At 44.0% G+C, this 18,908-nt stretch overlaps 1 protein-coding gene across 18 annotated transcripts in view; it reads right to left on the reverse strand.

Moving 5' to 3' along the window:
* The window catches only part of Magi1 (membrane associated guanylate kinase, WW and PDZ domain containing 1), a 576,610-nt gene extending 566,057 nt beyond the window's left edge, over window positions 1-10,553 (reverse strand). For 14 of the 18 annotated variants that reach the window (XM_051203411.1, XM_051203410.1, XM_051203407.1 and 11 more), the window contains exon 1: window positions 9,685-10,550. In XM_051203411.1, the coding sequence (XP_051059368.1) occupies window positions 9,685-9,997 (313 nt within the window). In that variant the 5' untranslated portion in view covers window positions 9,998-10,550. Of the gene's footprint in view, window positions 1-9,684 lie in introns of all 18 variants that reach the window. The other 4 variants (XM_051203414.1, XM_051203419.1, XM_051203415.1 and 1 more) reach the window with 3 other exon arrangements.
* Window positions 10,554-18,908: the final 8,355 nt, after the last annotated feature.

The following is an 18,908-nucleotide window of genomic DNA, read 5'->3' on the forward strand; positions in this document are numbered from 1 at the left end:
ATAGTTTCTTTCACATGAATCCCTCAACATAAGGATGTGAGGGCTCCAGACATTTGTAATACGGAAGCCCAAGGGAGCCAGGTAGACACAAGCTTGAGTCACAGTCAGTGACTAACTTGACCTCCGAAGAGTCACTTCTCGTGGATAGGAGGAGAATAAGATCATGCACCCAAGCAAACTCCAACCCAAGACTCAGAAAAATTCATAGGCTATCATTACTAATCTACCATTCCTAACTCAGATTCCCAGTCTACCTATGAAGCCATACCTCAGAGCCGGCTTTCTCAACTTCAGCCTTAGTGTTAGTTTTGATACATTTCTTGTACATTATAAGTTCTTTAGCAACTTTCCTGACCTCTATTTAGGAGATGTTGGTACACTCAACCCTTAATAGACATGAAAAATGAAATGTTTTTACACACTGGCAAATTTCCCTGGGGAAGGGGGCAGGGAACTCAGGGTTCCCCTAAAAATAATCATGGATGGTCATTACTCCTTAGGAACCAAGGAAAGCACTGTCCTCACAGTCACCATATTAATTTGCTTCTCTGTTGCTGTGATGAAACAGTGACCCAAAGCAACTTGGGAAGGAAAGGGTTTGGCTTATAGGTTACACAGCCTATCATCAAGAAAAGACAAAGCATAAACCTGGAGGTAGGAACTGGAGGAGAAGCACAAGCTGGCTTGCTCAGCTACCTTTCTTATATATCCAGGCCCACCTGCCCAGGGATAAGACTGCCCAGAATGGGCCAGGCCCTCTCCTATCAATCATTAATCAAAATGTTCCACAGACTGGTCCACAAGCCAATCTAAAGAAGACCATTTCTCAATTGACATCCCCTCTTCCTGGATATGTCTAGGTTTGTGCTAAGTTGACAAAAACTAACTGTGACAGCAACCTTTGACACAGATATTATTCACTTTTCCAACTGAGAACTGACATTCTACCAATTAACCAGCACTGAGTCTCCCTGCTGGCAAGAGGAAAAGCCTGGACTTGAGTCCACACAGACTAACTTCAAACCTACATAACTAACCATTGAACATCACTACCTCCCCAGCCATTTTTAGTGTGGGAGCCCAGACATGGTAGCAGAAAAATCAGAGCACCTAATCTCAAGTTATCACTATACCGCATCAGTCTGCCTGGCACACCAATAAACAAAGAACCTGCTATTTCTCCAAACACTATCACAACCTGGGACCTCAGAACAACCTTTAGGACCAACTCCTCATCCTCTCATGTAGGCACAGACCTCCACCAAATGCGGGAATCTACAGGCTTCTTTCCTATGTGAACGAATCCCACAGAAAGAGCATTTGAATCATACAGAAAGATGAAAGCTGTTTCTGGACTTGAAAAGCTCCTACAGAGAGCTATGTATCAAAATCTCCATCCCCCAAAAAAAATATTCCTTCTCCCTGAAACACTTTCAAATGGGGAACAATAACAGAAGCCAACACTTTCTGAGCAATCACTGCGCACCCCAGAGCCATGTGGCTTAACTCAGATTGCATCTTATTCCACATTCAGAGTATCTTCATCGTCTCCATTTTCAGAGGGGCAATCATAGCTTAAAGAGGTGAAGGAGTATTATGCCCCCTAACACCCAGTTTCTACATTAGCCAGACTGGGTTTAAAATCTTAATTACAACACATAAATTAATTGTTATTTGTGGATTAGTCTACAAGCAGTTTGACAGTCCACTTAATACTGCATTTAGCAATAATTTTAAATCATGGCTTATCAGTGTATAAGCAAGCACCTTTTTAATTGCACCATCATGCCACTGTACATAAAGAGAGCCGCAAGCCTTGTCTCCCAACAAACTCAAAGGTTAGCCTTGCTGCAGATAACAGAACTATGGCCCATTGCAAAAACACGCAATCGACTCCACTACACCAACAGTATGCATGATACCTTGACAATGAGAATATAATTGTCTTACATAACTCATTCTCCCAACACTAGAGATGGCTACAGAAAAGGTACACAGAGGCATAGTCAGCAGGAAGAACCTCTCACCGACCACAGGAGGGGAGAAACAGCTCACAAACTTCCCTGATGCACTCAGCACGAGTTTGCTGCCCTAAACCCAGGGTTCCTGCCTCAGCAATGTGACTTTTTTAAAGACCTGGTTGGCATCTTGCCTCGGTCTACTTGTATTTCCTAGGACCACCTCCCAGATAAGCTATTTACATTCAACCAATCACTGGGGATTCTGAGATGGGAGGGTTGCCTTCAGTTTGAGGAAACTTTACTGGTCACATCATAATGTTCAAACAAATCTGAGCAATAGAAGACTGTTCCAAAAATAAAAAAAATAAAAATTAAAAAAAGTTGATCTCAGGTGTGTTCCTAGAAATTCATTTTAAGGGACGCATAATAGTGGAGAGCAGTCTGGGTGGAAAACAGACTGAAGTCAATGACGGGTATGTCGATGAGATCCTCGGTGTGGCTCTAGTGGACTCGAGTCTCCAGATGGATCAACCACCTGGTGACCCTAAGTACTGCCACCGCAAAAAATCCAGCATTCAATTAGTCTTAAAAATCAAGAATCTTCTATGATTGAAAATGCAAGTTAAGTGTAACTTTATCTTTGATCCCAAGGAGACTCTAACATATTCCATTCTCCTATGCTTGGCAGGAGACAAAGGACTAAATGTGTTTACTATAAAAACCCATAATAGCAAGTCTAATTGAAGTGGGCCAGCACTGCTGCCTTCAAAGCATTTCTGGACCACACATCTAACTCTATTCAGTTCCCGCCAGAGAGTGTAATCATTAAAAGTTAACACAAGGCTTAATGTAGACCCTCATGGATTATCTACATTTTCCTAATTTGCAGAGACAACTGAACTCAAGAGATATGTTCTCATTCTAAAGTTGACAATAAACACTCAACAAATGTATGAACAACTACTACTGGACAACTAACTACTACAGTGTCCTTGGTCCCAGAGGAACAGCATCAGTGAAGAAGCAAACAAGCCCTGCCCTCTTAGAACTTAAATTCTACAGGCAAGTTACTTAAGTGATCTGCACAGCCCAGGGTAAGAGAAAACACTGAAGGGAGACCACAGAATGGCAAGTGTCCGTGGAGTTCATTTTAAAACATGTCAGTCAGAGAAAACCTCAGAGAAAGGCTTGGAGTTCATGAAGGAGCCAGTCTGTCAGATGTGTAGATGGCGACTTCAAGACTGGGTAGGGACAGAGAAGTGATATCAAGAGCCAGGTCATACAGGCCTTGAAAGTTTCTTTATGAACTTTGCCTTTACCTCTGAGGTGGGAACTACATGTGTGAGCATAAACAATGGACTGCTTACTATTTAATTGCTGAACTACAAAAATAGATGATTTCCATTTAACCATAAGTTATACTATTTAAGTACATTTTCTAACTGTATTGCATGCCTCCAGAAAAGGTAAGATTCAGCACACTAGATGTTTTTCTAAGAGACCCAGACTATAAAGCAGAAGTCAACAGACAGATGCAACCTTGACATCCATGGGCTTCAACTGGGGAACCATTGAAAGGAAACCACAAGAAACAATGAATGATGCAGACGCCCATGGAGTACAGCATGACAAAGCTCCAGAGCTCATGAGAGACTTGGCAAGGTTCTCTTGCTTATGAGTGGGCTACAGACAGGCAGCGATTCAGTAACCTACTTTTTTAGGACATGAATGTCAGCCCTTAACGAATCTGACAGCTTTTATTCTCAGTGTATACAAAATCCAGCATATCCTGTTACCCATATATATACACACTCAAGGAAAGGACCACTAACATCATAGAGCGGTGTTGTGCACTAAATAACCACTGTTTATAGAGCAACATCCTTCATGTAAACCCCTGTGGTAAGGAGATGTCAGAATGTTTTCTCTTATAAACCACTTAATTCCCCTTGGTGGATATCATCAATTCTGTTATCCCAGACGAGTGGGATACTGAATGCCAACAAATACAGTGAGCCAACGGTATGCCACTGTCTCATAAGGTCAAGTTAATCTACTTTAAATGACACAGTCAATGCCAAAGGGTAGTCAGAAGGAACAACACACAGCTTGGGCTGCCTATCCTTACACTGTTTCTTTCCTGTAAAAGCTATGAAGTACTCCTCAACATAAACTAAAAGTAAGCCACTGAGAAAGGTCTTCTGGCACCAAGAACAAAAATAGACTGATTTTTGAAGGTTTAAGTTAAAAATATATAAACACAAAGCATAATTTAAGAGTGAGAAAGGCCTGGAGCTGTTTTACGTAGGGAAGAGTCTTTTTGCTGTTGGTGAAGATAAATAAATAGATACCGTTCACAAAGCTTCAGTAAAACATCATTCCCAGACACTGGCTGAAAGCAGAACCCGAACGCACAGTAAGATTCTAAATTAAGAAAGGATGGACAGAGACAGAGGAAAGACACATACCACAGCTGGCCTAGTTGCACACTTATTTGAGACTATAGTGGTAGCACACACCTCTAATCCTAGCACTCAGGAGGCTGAGGCAGGCAAACCTCATTGAGTTCAAAGTCAGCCTGGTATTTACAGAGTTCCAGGCCAGTCAGGGCCACACAGTGAGACACTGCCTCAGAAAACAAGTCCTCTCAGTAAGAAGAAACCATGGAAAATGTCTTCCTGGGTAGAACAAATTTTAGTGAGTGCCTATTTAGTGAATGTCAGGTACTGTCGTAGGAACTGGGATTAGGTGAATGGAGGTGAGCTTCTTGTTTTCACAGGGGAGGAGAAAGACACAGAAAGTACCAGACTGTGTGAAACTGTGCCAACACAGCAGGGAAAGGGACGCACTCCACTCAAGGTGACCATCCATGCTTACAGTGGTGCCTAATTACAGCTCAGGGTGGACTAGGGAAACCAATGCTATGCGCCTCTTCCCAATTCCAGCTCTGCTACAAGCCAACATCTCCCCACTAGCACACCAAGATCTGAGGAGTGGGCAGGCAAGACAGCTCGGCAGGAAGGTGGGGGCCTGGATTACATAGTGAGTTTAAAGGCAACAGAGCAACATGGTGAGATATGGTCTGAAAAAAGCAGAAGGCAGGTGATATGTATGGTTCGGTAGGTGAAAAGATTCACTACACAAGCCTGAAACCCTGAGTTCAATTCCAGAAAAAGCATAAAAGCGAAGAGTGGACCAGACTATACAAAGTTATCCTCTGCCCATATGTAGCTTATGTGGGCAGTGGCATACACATCATACACACATGCACACACATGTACACACACAAAATAAATAAACAAGATAAAATACTAAAAAGCAAAGAGAAAAAGGAATTTTAAAACAACATTCACTTGGAAACAATCTGGGAGAAAGAAAGCCAATCTGACATTCACAGGAAAGGAAGAGACCAAGAAAGAGACAGCATTGAGTTTTTAAAAGAAGGGAAAATGGTTACAGAATTATTTTAAGAGCTGTTGCCATATATTCCAATTCGCCAACATAAGCACACAACATCAAAACAAGCACAAAGGAATAAAGCTGGCACCAGAAATATATTCAACTCCATGGAGCCACAACCCCCCCTCCCTGTGGTGAGAAAGGTTTGGTGCAATGTTCGCATTTTAAATTGTGTCTTATTTATTGTCTCTTACTTGCCTTAAGAAGAGTGAGGAAGGGCAATTTAAGTTCCAGAGCAATTTGCAAAACCACAAATTTATCCACAAAAATATGAAAAAGCAAGACCTATAATATACTCATCTCAAAAACTGCAATCAGACCATTTTAGACCTCAAGTCTGAGTTATTCGTGGCCCAGAACTTCTCCAGAGCAATAGCTCTGAAGTGAGGCAATGGGTCTCAAGGGAGGAAGAGGGTCTCAAGGGAGGCAGCAGCTCGGAAGGAAAGCATACCCACTTACACCTGGCACTGAGAAATTTAGGCCCACAGAGGATGACTTTGCAAGATCTGTTATTCCAGAACAGAAGGTCACCTGCCTATCTTCTCCATTCCAGGCTCTACCCTAGGCCAATAGTTCAAAAAACATCCCCAAGGACCCTGTGCCCAAAGTTCCAGAAGCACCTTGAAAGGCAGAATCTCCATTCCTAATTAGGACCCTGGCGAGCTTAGGTGTGTGGGTTGGGTAACTCCAATTCCAGACCCAGTGCCCCCAGGATTGAGAGAAGCAGCTCTGGGGTGGTACTGGGCTATGCTCTCTCCCTCTGCTATGTCAAAAGGGCTCTTAGCAGAGTTACCCAACCTCTCTGTGAGCCTACATTTCCGAGGCCTGAGGCAAGATCAGAGGCTTGAAGAAGAAAATGCTTACCAAGTGCTAGGCTAGCAAACCTGACATACTCTTACTGTCTTCTTGGTATATTCTGGGGCTAAGGTGTGAACCCAGGACTCACATGCACTAAACACACACTGGCCTGGCAAATTCCAATATGAGAACTTAATAAAAACTAGCTACCTCCGATTCAACATTCCTGTAATTACTTTCTTTCCCAAAAACACTAGAATGATGTAAATTTAGACATGGACAAGACTAAAAACTGGCAAAGATGGAAAATAACCAGAACAGTCAGCTTGATTTGTAATGCTCAAATGTGCACCTAAACGCAAAAGCAGAAACAAATGGACAAAATACACACCAGAGAATATTATACAGCAATAAAAAGGAGCCACAGGAAAACACACAACATGAAATCTCCAGAAGCTCCTGGGTGGAAAAGGGCACACAGTAGTATATACTGTAACATAAACTTTCAAAAAGTGAATAATCTGAATACAAATCCATAGTAAGAATACAAGTCTATAGTAAGAGGAACCAAGACCCTTTGTTGGGAGTGGATTAACTGGAAAGGAATGGAATGGAAATGTTCTGCATCTTCTGAGTGATAGGAATGACATGGTACAGGTGCCAAAATTCGCCAAAGTAGACACTTGGAGCTAACTTAAACTTATACAACACACATCCAAGTACCAAACACTGCAGTACACTACACATAGAAGCACACACTGGGGATTGACAGGGGACCAGGCATTCAAGGACATCCTGGACTATCCTGCCTCAAGAAAAACAAAACAAGTCGATTGGTGGTGTTAATCCCAACACTTGGGAGGCAGAGGCAGGTGGATCTCTGTGAGTTCCAGATAGCCTGATCTACAGAGAAACCCTGTCTTTAAAAAAAAAAAAAAAAAAAAAAAAAAAAAAATGTAAAGATGTTTGTATGTCAGTTTTAAAGTTTATTTACATTTTTAAAAAAAACTTGAATTCTGCTACAAGTGAGTAACATGCACACAGATCCAACTAACACATGCACATTTATAGTATTTTTAGGCATTTATGACAAACACCTGCCCTCTACATTTAAAGTGAAGAAACTCCAGCCTAGTGGGTCCTATTAGCCTGGTGCACAATCCATTCCTGTTTCGTATGGTACCTTTTGCTATAGACTATTTTGGTTCACAAGTCTTTCCAGAGAACTGCCATGCAACAAAAAAGAGTATGATCTTCTCACACAAGACTGTGACATTTCCACAGACATGTATTCAGAGTGACTGTGCTAACTGGAAATGGAAACACCATAAAAATATCACTTCTTCCCATATACCAACTTAGTCTACCTGATATGATGAAGAGACGGTAACAAAGAAACTCACATATGTTGAAACATGAAAGGAAGACTGTAAAAATGTTTCCTAGGGCATTCTTGACTGTAATGTCAACACTGGACAAGTAACTGTGCCCATGTAATTATAACATCACATGCAACAGTATTCATAATGCAGTGAATTCCAAGCCACTCCTAGCCCATTACAAGGATGTTCAGAAGCATAAACCCACTCTCTCCCTAGTGAACATTGCTGTTGGCAAAAGATAGTCCTAAGGGAAAGAACTGACGCTCGGAGGCTCTACAGTAACTGTCAAATCCATAGGCATCTTTCTCTAGCTACACTGATGGGGGGGGGTGAGAATAACTTTTCTAAACAGTAAAAGAACTCAACTTCAGGCAGCTGCTTGCCCACAAGTCTCAGGACCCATTAATCACCCCCCAGACACCCTACTGGATGAAAAATCTTTCTGCAAAGTGGCCCTGAATGCAAACCTAATACTGCTCCCAATAAACGTCTGACATAGTATTTTCTCAATCGCTCTACCGAGTCATTCATAATCACCGTGGTAACTGGCATTAAATTCCTAACTAAGATACATAAATGACCGCTCAAATTCAACACTATTACAAGGATGATAGCTCGAGTCTCCTGAGCCCTCACTGTGACCCAGCAGTATTCTGCATATTTTCTGGGATGATTTTTATGAGAAACTCATAAGGACATATTCGTCAGGCAAGGCCAAGTAGCAAGATAAAAAACATTCCACTGTTAGGTGTCAGCCTGGCTCCCAACACCACTGGAAGGCCTGGCTACCCACACACATGCTGCATCCCTCCTCGGGTCATCTGGAAGGGGCCTGCTGCTGAGAGGAATGGCTCAGCCCAGCCTTCCCTTTGACACATTTCCTTCAGCTGCTGCTATCCTGACAGGAACATATGGCAACTTTTCACCACATTCAACTCTGCCACCTCCTCTGGTGCCTTCATCTGGGAGAAGCTGCATCACTGCACTTGGGTGCTGGAGGGATCCCTTTAAGCGCTGCAGTCAGAGGGTCAGAATGCCGCTCACACCAAACTGAGTGACTAACCTACCAGGGGCCATATCAACGGCATCTTTAAGGAAGCCATTCCCACCCTACAGACTTTGGGAAGAATTCACTTCCCCCTACTCCAGAACTCAATCCCTAGAGGTCATCACCAAAAGTCACTCCTCCTGCTTGCTTGAGGTTTAACAGAAAAGGCTCGTAAACTTTTAGTAGTCGTGTGACCTTGGGCAAGTCATTTACTTAAGGTCAGTCTCGGCTTACTTATTATAGCATAGGACTTAACAAGTCGATCGTACAAGCACTGTTGTGAATCAGAATGAGATAATGCAATTAAAAAAACAGAGAGGCTCTCACATAGTACGCTATCAGTGAATTGTAACCACCAACAATCATCTTCATAAGGACGATGGTGCAGGAGAGGGAGGAGGCGGCGACTGGGTAAACTTGGATTAGATTCGCGCCAAGAGCGAAACACCCCTTCCCCCACTGTATGTCTCCACAAGGAGGAGACACAGACGTCACCCCGCTGTGGGGTGAAAGCAGCCTCCTTAGGCGGCCGTATTAGGAATCTCCGGAGGTCATAACCCAGCCCACCTAGAGGGGCTTCGGGATGAAGGCAATTTTGTGATGGAAGAGGTCCAATCTACCACAAATAGACCCGCCCCTTCCACGAACCTCTCCAATTGTGGGAGCTTAAGCAGTGCCAAGAGAACGCCATCAGCTAGGTGAGCCTAGTAGCCACCTCATAAGGGACTGAGAGAAGCGTCCACCTTTGCCCTGCCTCAGTCTCCCAGATGCCTCAAGGTGCAAATGAGGCTGCGCAGCACAAACTAGGTGGCTGCGATGAGAAGTTGGCAAACCCGGGCTGGGAAGCACCTCCGCTTTCCAGCGCAAACCCAGCCCCTGCGGGCCACGCAGGTGGGTGCAGCCCACAACCTCGCAACTTTGCGTGCCTCTGGCCCGGGCCTCAACTTTGGCTCTCCACACTCGGAGCAAACAGTGCCCCTTCAAGCCGCCCCTCTTTTTCTGGGTGCGCCCCCTTCAAAGGCACGCCCCGTCTTACCTTGTCTGACGGCCCTGAAGGTGACGGCCTCCTTGCAACTGTCGATGACTCCCAGCACGTCATAGCGGGGCAAGCCGGACACCCGGACCCCCTGCACCTCCAACAGCAGCTCACCTTCGGCCAGCTTCGGGCCCTCGCCGCAGCCGGGAAGCCCCGCCACCTCAACTGCCGCTACCGCCCCCACGTACAGAAACTCCCCGTGCTCCGCGCCCCCCAGCACAGTCACTCCTAGCTCTCCCTGGGGTCCCCGCTTCACGGTGCATTCGTGAACGCGGCCAGTCCAGTGGTTCTTCTTCTGGATCACTTTCGACATGATGAGTTTACAGCCCCTCCTCAAAGGAAAATAATAAAATAAACTGCTAAAACCAGAGACAGGTGCCCCCACAGCACGAGCCCCCTGCACCGCGGGCTCACGGGACAAGCATCTCTCCGAGCGCGGGAGCGAGCCACTCGATCCTCCTCGCCCGACTCACTCGCGCTCTCAAGCCATCATAAAACAAACTTTCCGGGCTCCGTCGAGAGCCCTGCACCGGCGCCCGCGAGCTTTGTTTGCATTCCGGTGCCTCCGGGTCCGCGTTCCGGCGCCGATCGCGCTCCCGGGACCAGAGTCCACTCCGGCGCCGCCCGGGCCCGCTCTCCGCTCGGCGGCTTTCTCCACACGCGCTGCGCCTGCTCCGCGCCGACCGGCCGCTCCTCAGCGCGAGGGAAGCCCTTTCCAAGCTAGTTGCCGGGAGCCCTGGAGACGCGGCGGCGCGGGGCGGGGGTGAGGGGACGCGAGGGAAGTGGCCACGGCCCCTTTAAGCAGATACAAAGACTCGGCTTGTTTTGTTACAGTTCATTCTACTCCGCTCGGCGGAGCGCGGCGGCCGGCTGGAAAGGAGACGCGCGCGCATGCGCCCGGTGGCCGCCCGCGGGCAGGCCCGCCCCATTCCTCCTCCTGGAAGGGAGAGATTCCAACGCGCCTCCCGCGAGGTCCTAAGACCGACCGTCCATTGACGCCAACTTGCTCCTCTCTCTGAACCCCTAGAATTCCTCCTCTTCCAGTGTTGTCCGCCCAGCCAGACCCTTTTGGGGAACACGTGTGCTGTCTAACTTTTGGAACACAGAGAATCCGCCTTTGGAGTTTGCAAATCGTCTCAAACAGGTGGGGGCTGGGAGACCACTTAAGTGCCAGGGTCACTCTCGTGCTGGCCAGCCGAGTTCCCTCGCCTCCCTCTGCCGGTGCCTGGCCACGCCATCGCTCACGCGGTGCCGCTGCCTCCCGCCACGTTCCCGCGCCTGCTCCCCGCCCAGGGGTTCAAGTCCACACGCGGAGCCTGACTCTTATCTCTGTGACCCTAAGGACCCGAACCAGCAAGTCTCACACACCCTCTCAGCTTCCCTGTGTGCCCATCAAACCTGCCTACACGTGCGTTCCCACCCTTAAACTTTGGGACCAACTTTTTTAGGACAAGGAGAAAAGTGCCTGCAAGCCAGAAAAGCCAAAGGCTAGCGCGGCCTTCAAACTAAGAGATCTTGATAGCTTCTCATTGTCCTTCTAGCAAAGGAGCAGCAGCCAGCCCTCGTTAGCTTCTGGAGGAGCCAAGAAACCTAAGGACTGCTTTGGGGAGTAATGATCACCTCAGGGTGCAGGTCCTGCACACGCAGATTGGGGGTCACCTTGGAATTTGGCACCCTGAGGTGCTGGCGAGGTGTGGACAGAAAGAACAGCCTCCAACACTGGCACAGCAGTGGCCAAAACAGTTTCTTTAAGCTTTTAGTGATTTCCCACAAGTTCCTCTCTAGTCACAGAGTTGAGAATCTACTAGATAGAGGGAGGTGTGAATTAGAGCCACAGAGGTGAGATGCCACAGAGGTGGGTTGAGAAAAATCTGAAGTTCACATTCCTCAGGCATCTGCAGCATGACGTTCAGTAAACTGAATTCTCAAAGCTTCCACTTACCAATGTTGGAGGAACTAATAACCATAGTTGTTAGGAAAAACTCATAAGCACTGGAAACTTACAAAGTAAATAATTGTATTGTGGCATATAAAACTTCATAGTCTGAGAATCCTTAGTGCTTGGGGTTGGAGGATGGAGATAATCCATCTCTCTAGAACATTCAAGATTTAAAGTCTTGTTTCTAGAGTGCTATTCTAGCTTAATAAAAATAAAAGTTTGGTGTTTCACATCTATAATCCCAGCACTTGGGAGGCTGACACATGGGGATTGAGAATTCAAAGCAAGCTTTAGGACAAGCCTGGATTCCACAATACCCTGTCTTTAAAAAAAGAAAGAAAAGAAAAGAAAGTAAAAAGAAAGGAGGGGGGAATTAAGGATTTAATAATAGTCTCACCCCTAATTATCTGGAGAGGTGAGAGTATTCATATCCAGCCTCTGGGGGACTTTGTGGTGTGTGTGTGTGTGTGTGTGTGTGTTTGTGTGGCTGTGTGTGGTGGTGGTGTTTGGTTGGTTTTGGTTTTGTTTGGGTTTTTTGAGTCAGACTCTCTCTATATAACAGTCCTAGCTGTCCTGGAACTCACTTTATAGACCAGGCTGGCTTGAAATTCACTGCCTCTGCCTCCCAAGAGCTGGGATTAAAGGTGTGCCACCACCACTGGTGTTTTGTTGTTGTTTTTAAGTGGTGATGGTGGTGTTTGGGGACTTGGTTTTTTGTTGTTGTTGTTGTTTGGAGGTTTTTTGTTCTTATTGTTGTAGTTTTAACTCTTTCAACACTGACAATATCAAATGAGCAGTTCCTTCAAACTTAAATCACAAAGTCTAATACAGATCTAGCCATGAGAATAAACATGATTGGAAAGAGTCTATTTAAACTTAAGGCTTAGATCCCATCATCAAGGGAATCTGTGCAAAACTGAAGCTGAGACCATGGGGGAATGTGGCTCACTGGCTTGCTTACCCTGGATTGGTCAGCTGCCTTTCTTATACAAACCAGGCCCACCTGCCCAAGGATGACATCCCTAAGGTGACCCAGGCCCTCCTACATCAATAAGCAATCAAGTAAATGCCCCCACAGATATGCCCATAGGCCAGTTCCTCTACTGAAATTCCCTTTTCCCAGCTATGTCTAGGTTTTTCTCAAGTTGACAAAAACTGACACAGTCCAACCCACCTTGTCAACCTGACACACAAACACATTACTCTTAATCTTTCCTTTATCTATTCCTAAGACTTCATGATGTTATTATCACAACATAAAAACCTTAAAAGTCCCACATCTTTGAATTTTTTAACATTTTAAAAGTTTAAGGGCTTTAACAAATCCATTCTCTTAACTGCACAGTTCTGTCTTCCCTATTAAACCAAATCATTGCAAATGAATAAATGTCACTGTTTCTTTACTTCTTTGTGTTGGGGATGTTTATAACTATCTTTTGCCTGGAATAAGGTAGATTGAACACCTATGTTTTCTGTTTTTTGAGACTAGGTCTAACTCATTCTGCTGCCCAGGAAGGCTTCCAACTCTCCCTCTCCTTCCTCCACTTCTTGAGAACTGGAAGCAGTACTTAAGTACTGGAAGGATGTACCAGGCCTGGGCAACATCTGGATTTCTAAGGATTCCCTTAAGTGGTGTTGCTGTGCAATACTAAAAGCCACATATTTAGCATCTTAATCCCTATGTTTTTTTGTTTTGTTTTTTTGTCACAGTCCCTTTGGGAGAGGAAACATATGACCCAATTATCTGGAGTATGCTCTCCAGGATAACAAGGAACTCAGATGTTTTGGGTTCATGGCATACTCCCCAGTCAGGAGCACTGGATTCCTAGTACTTCATAAGTCTTCAAGTGTGTTGTCAAATGAATACTCTCTGCCTAATGTACTTTTTAAAATATACTGTTTGAGATGCATTTCACATTTACTGATAGACTTGACCTTGTGTTTCTTCTTATCGCTTCATTTTCTATTAGAACCTATTTGCCAAAAATACCCTTAGCCACACAGAACTAGTAGTCCCTCACTTCCTGACTTCATGCTCATCCTCATATGGAGCATTCCAAGGGATCTATACAAGACTTATGTTTCCTCCCAGTGCAACTGAGAAGGTAAGGACTTGGAATTTAGACCAGTTCCTGTCTTCTGTTTTATCTATGTGGTGTTTGGTTTGGTTTTTGAGATAAAGTCTCACTATTTAGCTCTGGCTAGCCTGAAACTTACTGTATAGCACAGGCTGGCCTCAAACTCCCATAATTCCACCAGCCTTTACCTCACATGTGCTGGGATTAAAGTCTTACACCACCACACATGGTTTTTAGTTTTGTTTTGTTTTGTTTTTCTTGGGAGTTTTTGGCCTGAGGGTTTCTGAATAACCAAGCATTCCCTAGAACTTCTGATTGTCCTTGCCTCTTCCTCTCAGTTGCTGGGAACACAAACATGCCTGCTGACTAACCACACCTGACTAACTATACTAACCATACATAACCATACATACTTACATATAACCTATTAACTTCATTTTTTTTTAATTTTATGTGTATGTCTGTGTACCAATTGAATGTATGGTGCCTGTGGAGGCCAGAAGAGGGCATAAGATCCTCTGGAATTGAGATACAGACAGTATGAGTTGCCCTGTGGGTGCTGGGAACCAAACCATGGTCCTTTGGAGGACCAGGCAGGGTTCTTACATACAGACATTTCTCTAGTACAGACAGACAGACAAGCTAGGTTTTTCGGTGTTGGATTTCAAAAACAATACATTGTGTATGCTAGGAAAATATTCTACAACCAGCCAGAACCCCCAGCCCACACTTCAGGTTCTAAGTGTGGGATAACCCAGAAGGCAGACCTGAAAGCTCTGAAGCCAGTATAGAGGAAATACAGGGAAAAGTGTGGTCTTTCTGAGCAATCAGGGTTGGAAATTTACAGGTACTGAGTTTAGCGTGTGCTTTCTGACACTTCTCATCCACCCTCTTTCACATGGTCTCATTCCCATGCCCACAGTGGAAGTAACTTCAGGGCAGATATTACATCTCTGATATCCAACCACTGAATTCTCCTTCCCAAAAAAAAAAAAAAAAAAGAAAGAAAAGAAAACACATGTCTCATGAAAAATGTACAAGAGCCTTTGTTAAGATTTCTAGTGCAGCGATAAAACACTATTACCATAAACAGTGTGGGGACAAAACAGTTTATCTCAGCTACAACTCTCAAGTCACTCCTCAAAGCTAAGGGAAGTCAGAGTAAGACCTGAAACACGCAGGGACCTGGAGGTGGAAGCTGATGCAGAAGCCATGCAGGATTGCTGCTTACTGGCTTGCTCCTGTGGTTTGCTCAGCCTGATTTCTTATAGCATCCAAGACCTCCAGTCCAGGGTCAGCACTGAGCCCAGGGAACTTGGGCCTCCCACGACAATCATCAGTGAAGAAAATGTACCACAGACAGGCTTGCCTACAGGCCACCTGGTGAGAGCATTTTTTCATTGAGGTTCCTTCTTCCAAAATCACGCTAGCTTCTGTAAGGTTGACATAAAACTAGCCAGCACAATAGACCACTCCTCAACTTGACACAGAAACACATTGCTGATAAAATGTAACCATTGCTCTCATTCATCCCCAAGATCTCAATCTTAATGTCAAAATATAAAACAGTCCAACTTTTAAAAAGTCCCACAGCCTCTACAAATTAAAACAACACGTTAAAAGTTAAGTCCTTTAAAACATTCAAAGCCTCTTTCAAAGTTCAAATTCTCTAAAACATTTAGAGCCCTCTAAAATATCCAAAGTATCTTCAATGTCTCTCAACTCTGGGCTCCTGTAAAATCAAAATGAGTTAAAAGCTTTCTCACTTCAAGAACAAAGAACCAGGGCACCATTACACCCTGAACAAAGCCAAAAACTCCAACAACACAAATAACTCAGTGTTTGATTTCTGGGACCCACTCAACAACCCTCTGGACCCCAAAGGGCTTTGGACAGTCATGCATCTCTGGCTATGCTATTCATTGAACACAGCTTGTCTCCTCCTAGGACAGCTAACTCCACTCCATATCTACAGCAGTCCTTAGTGGTTATCCCATGGTATTAGCATCTCCAAAAACACCAGAGATTCTATGGCAACTGGGCTGTACCTTCAACCAATAACCTCTCCCGGGCCTTCTTAGGAGATTCTGATACTAATGCATGATACCAAGCTGCAACCTCTCCCTATCCCCCCTTCAATCCTCAGATTTTCACTGCTACCGAGGCTGCACATTCACCAATGACCTGGCCTGACCTCTCATGGTGCCAAGCTTCACTTGCTCTCCATGACTCCTTTCTGCCTCCAAAACCATAGAACCCAGGAGACTCTTTAACAATACCAAGTTCAGCTGCCAGCGTGAGGTGGCGCCTTAGTCACCTGGACCACAGCGTCTCTGTGCTGACCCTGAGGAAATATTTCTTGGAAGATTTCCATGGTACCAACAAAGCAACGGGTTCACTTTGGTGGTTCTGATCTCTTCCGACTCTTCAGCTCCAACTCACCAGGACCACAGATTCTTAATTCAAGATAACACATAAAAAGCCCAGATAAAGCCTTTAATTCCCTCTGAAACTTCACAAGCCAGGCCTCCATTGTCTGTGCTGCTATCTGCATTCTTATCTTCCGAGCTCCCACAGAAGGGCCCACTGTGCCTTGCATACTCAATGGCTTTTCCAGGCCAAAGTTCAAATGGTACCATAATTGGTCCCAAAACTCATGGTCAGGTCTGTCACAGTAATACCCTCGTGACCTGGTATGAACTTCATAGTTAGGGTTTCTATTGTTGTGATAAAATGCCATGATCAAAAACAACATGAAGAAGAAATGGTTTATTTCAGCTTACAACTCTTAGGTCACACTCCAAGGCTGAAGGAAGTCAGGACAAGCACACAAACAGGACAGGAACTTGGAGACAAGGGCTGATGCAGAAGCCATGGAGGAATGCTGCTTACTGGCTTGTTCCTGTGGCTTGCTCAGCCTGATTTCTTACAGTATCTAAGACCTCCAGTCCAGGTCAGCACTGAGCACAGGGAACTTGGGCCTCCCACGACAATCATCAATGAAGAAAACATACCACAGACAAACTTGCCTAAGGACCATTTGGTGAGAGCATTTTTTCATTGAGGGTCCTTCTTCCAAAATCACTCTAGCTTCTGTAAAATTGATATAATACTAGCAGCACAAGTAAGAACCTTTGTTAAGTGGATATATGAATATTTAAATGATCACAGGATGACATTAAATTATATGATACATGTTAAAGACAATTTAGACTTAATGACTAAATCAAGGTACTTTTTTGTTGTTGTTGTTTTGGTTTTTTGAGACAGGATTTTTCTGTGTTGTAGCCCTGGCTGTCCTGGAACTCACTCTGTAGACCAGGCTGGCCTAGAACTCACAAAGATTCATCTGCCTCTGCCTCCTGAATGTGTGTGCCACCACCCTGTTAGGAGTAGTTTTTTTCCCTGCCAGTCTGGTCCCATGGCCATGCCAGCACCAAATAACACACTGAGACATTGTATTTGATATAATGCTGTTAGCCAGTTATTAGTTTCTTATCTGCTTGCGCTGTCTTAAATATTAACCCATTTCTATTAATCTAATAGTCTTATTAGATTAATGGTCTTATTTTACCGGAGAGATGGGCTGTCGTTCTACCCTGTAGGTTCTCCAACTTGGATGTTCTTCCTACTACTTCCTCTTTCCTCCTAGTCTCCTAGTCCAGCCTATTTTGCTTTCCTATTGGCCAACAGTGCTTTATTCATTAACAAATAAGAGAAACATATTTACAGAATGGCATCTCCCATCATCTCCTCTTTTCTGTCTAAAATATAAAGAAAGGTTTTAACCTTAACATAGCAAAATATATAACAAAACAGTTATCAAATAAAAACCAGTTAGCAATATTTAATTCATAACATTTAGCAAGATTTAAAGAAAATATTTTATCATCTATCCTATCTTTGTGAGTCTAAAGTCCTATATGTGACTTATCTTTAATCCTAACTAAAGAAAACTATAAAACATAACTATCTGTCTTCAACTCTATCAAAGACCACAGAAGAGTAATATATAAACTCTAGAAATGACAGAGACAACTCACTGCCTGGTCAGTCACCCAAAGTTCTTCTGTAATGTTCCATCTTCAGCCAATAGACCATAGTGTGCCTGGCAGACTCCTCAGCAAAGCAGGGAACTTTAAAATGTCTACCTGTATTGGCAGTTTGTCAGTCACTTTCCTCTGTGTCCTGCAGACTGTCTGGCAGACTCTTCTTCCATAAGCAGGAATCCTGTAGCAATGTCCATCTTATATCATCAGTCACTTTCCTGTAGGTCCTGCATGTCCAGTATATACAGCATAAAGTCAAACAGTCCAGACAAGAGCAGTATCTTGCCCAGATGGCTAGTCTTGCCATATTGAAAGGAAACTTCATCACATGATTCTTCTATGTCCATCTTCCTTTCTGATACAGGTGGTATTGCCAGGAGCAGTTATGTCTCATTGTCAAGAAAAACCCTAAATCATTTTAAATGCCATATTCTGTAGGTCTTTGAAAGGTTTGAAGAATGCCTGTTCATCTTAAATATATCTCTATATATCTAGAAACCTAACTTAACTCTAAGTTTTGAGTATCATAGGTAACTATCTATAATCTGTACTAAATTATACATTACATTTCTAAATGAGCTATATAAACACAATACCTAAACAAGAGGAGAAATATACATATGACATTGTATTGATAAATGAAAATCTATTCCAAAACAAAGTATTCATATCTATATCATAATCTCCTTTTTACCTTTAAAAAGAGACTGGTTGTGATCATTAACCAGTTATAGCCAAGCCCACTTAAATGAAAACAAATATTTATAATCAATATTTGGGAATTTGGGCATCGTTTTTTTCCAAACTGCTTCCTGCTGGTAGGGGCGCTGTCATGGGGATCCTAAGAAGATGCAGAAATCATGGCTGTAGCGATCTGCTAGGCTGCATTGTCCCATGGACATTGCTTCAGGGGGTCTTGCTTGATCAAACCACATTAGTCTGGAAGGAATCCACAGCTTTTCTTTTTCTGTGGAAACAAAAATAAAGATCCTTTCCCCCAGTAACCTTTCCTTAGACTTAAATTTTGGAGTCAAAGCATTTTTAAAATATATAAATTGAATTATTCCAGCAGCACTTCTTTTAACAGTTGTTATTTCCTCAGCAGTCAAATGATGCAAAGACAATATAATACCATACAGTACCTAGATTCTCTCTGTA

This window comes from Phodopus roborovskii, unplaced genomic scaffold, assembly GCF_943737965.1.
Source record: "Phodopus roborovskii unplaced genomic scaffold, PHOROB, whole genome shotgun sequence".
Classification (NCBI taxonomy): Eukaryota; Metazoa; Chordata; class Mammalia; order Rodentia; family Cricetidae; genus Phodopus; species Phodopus roborovskii.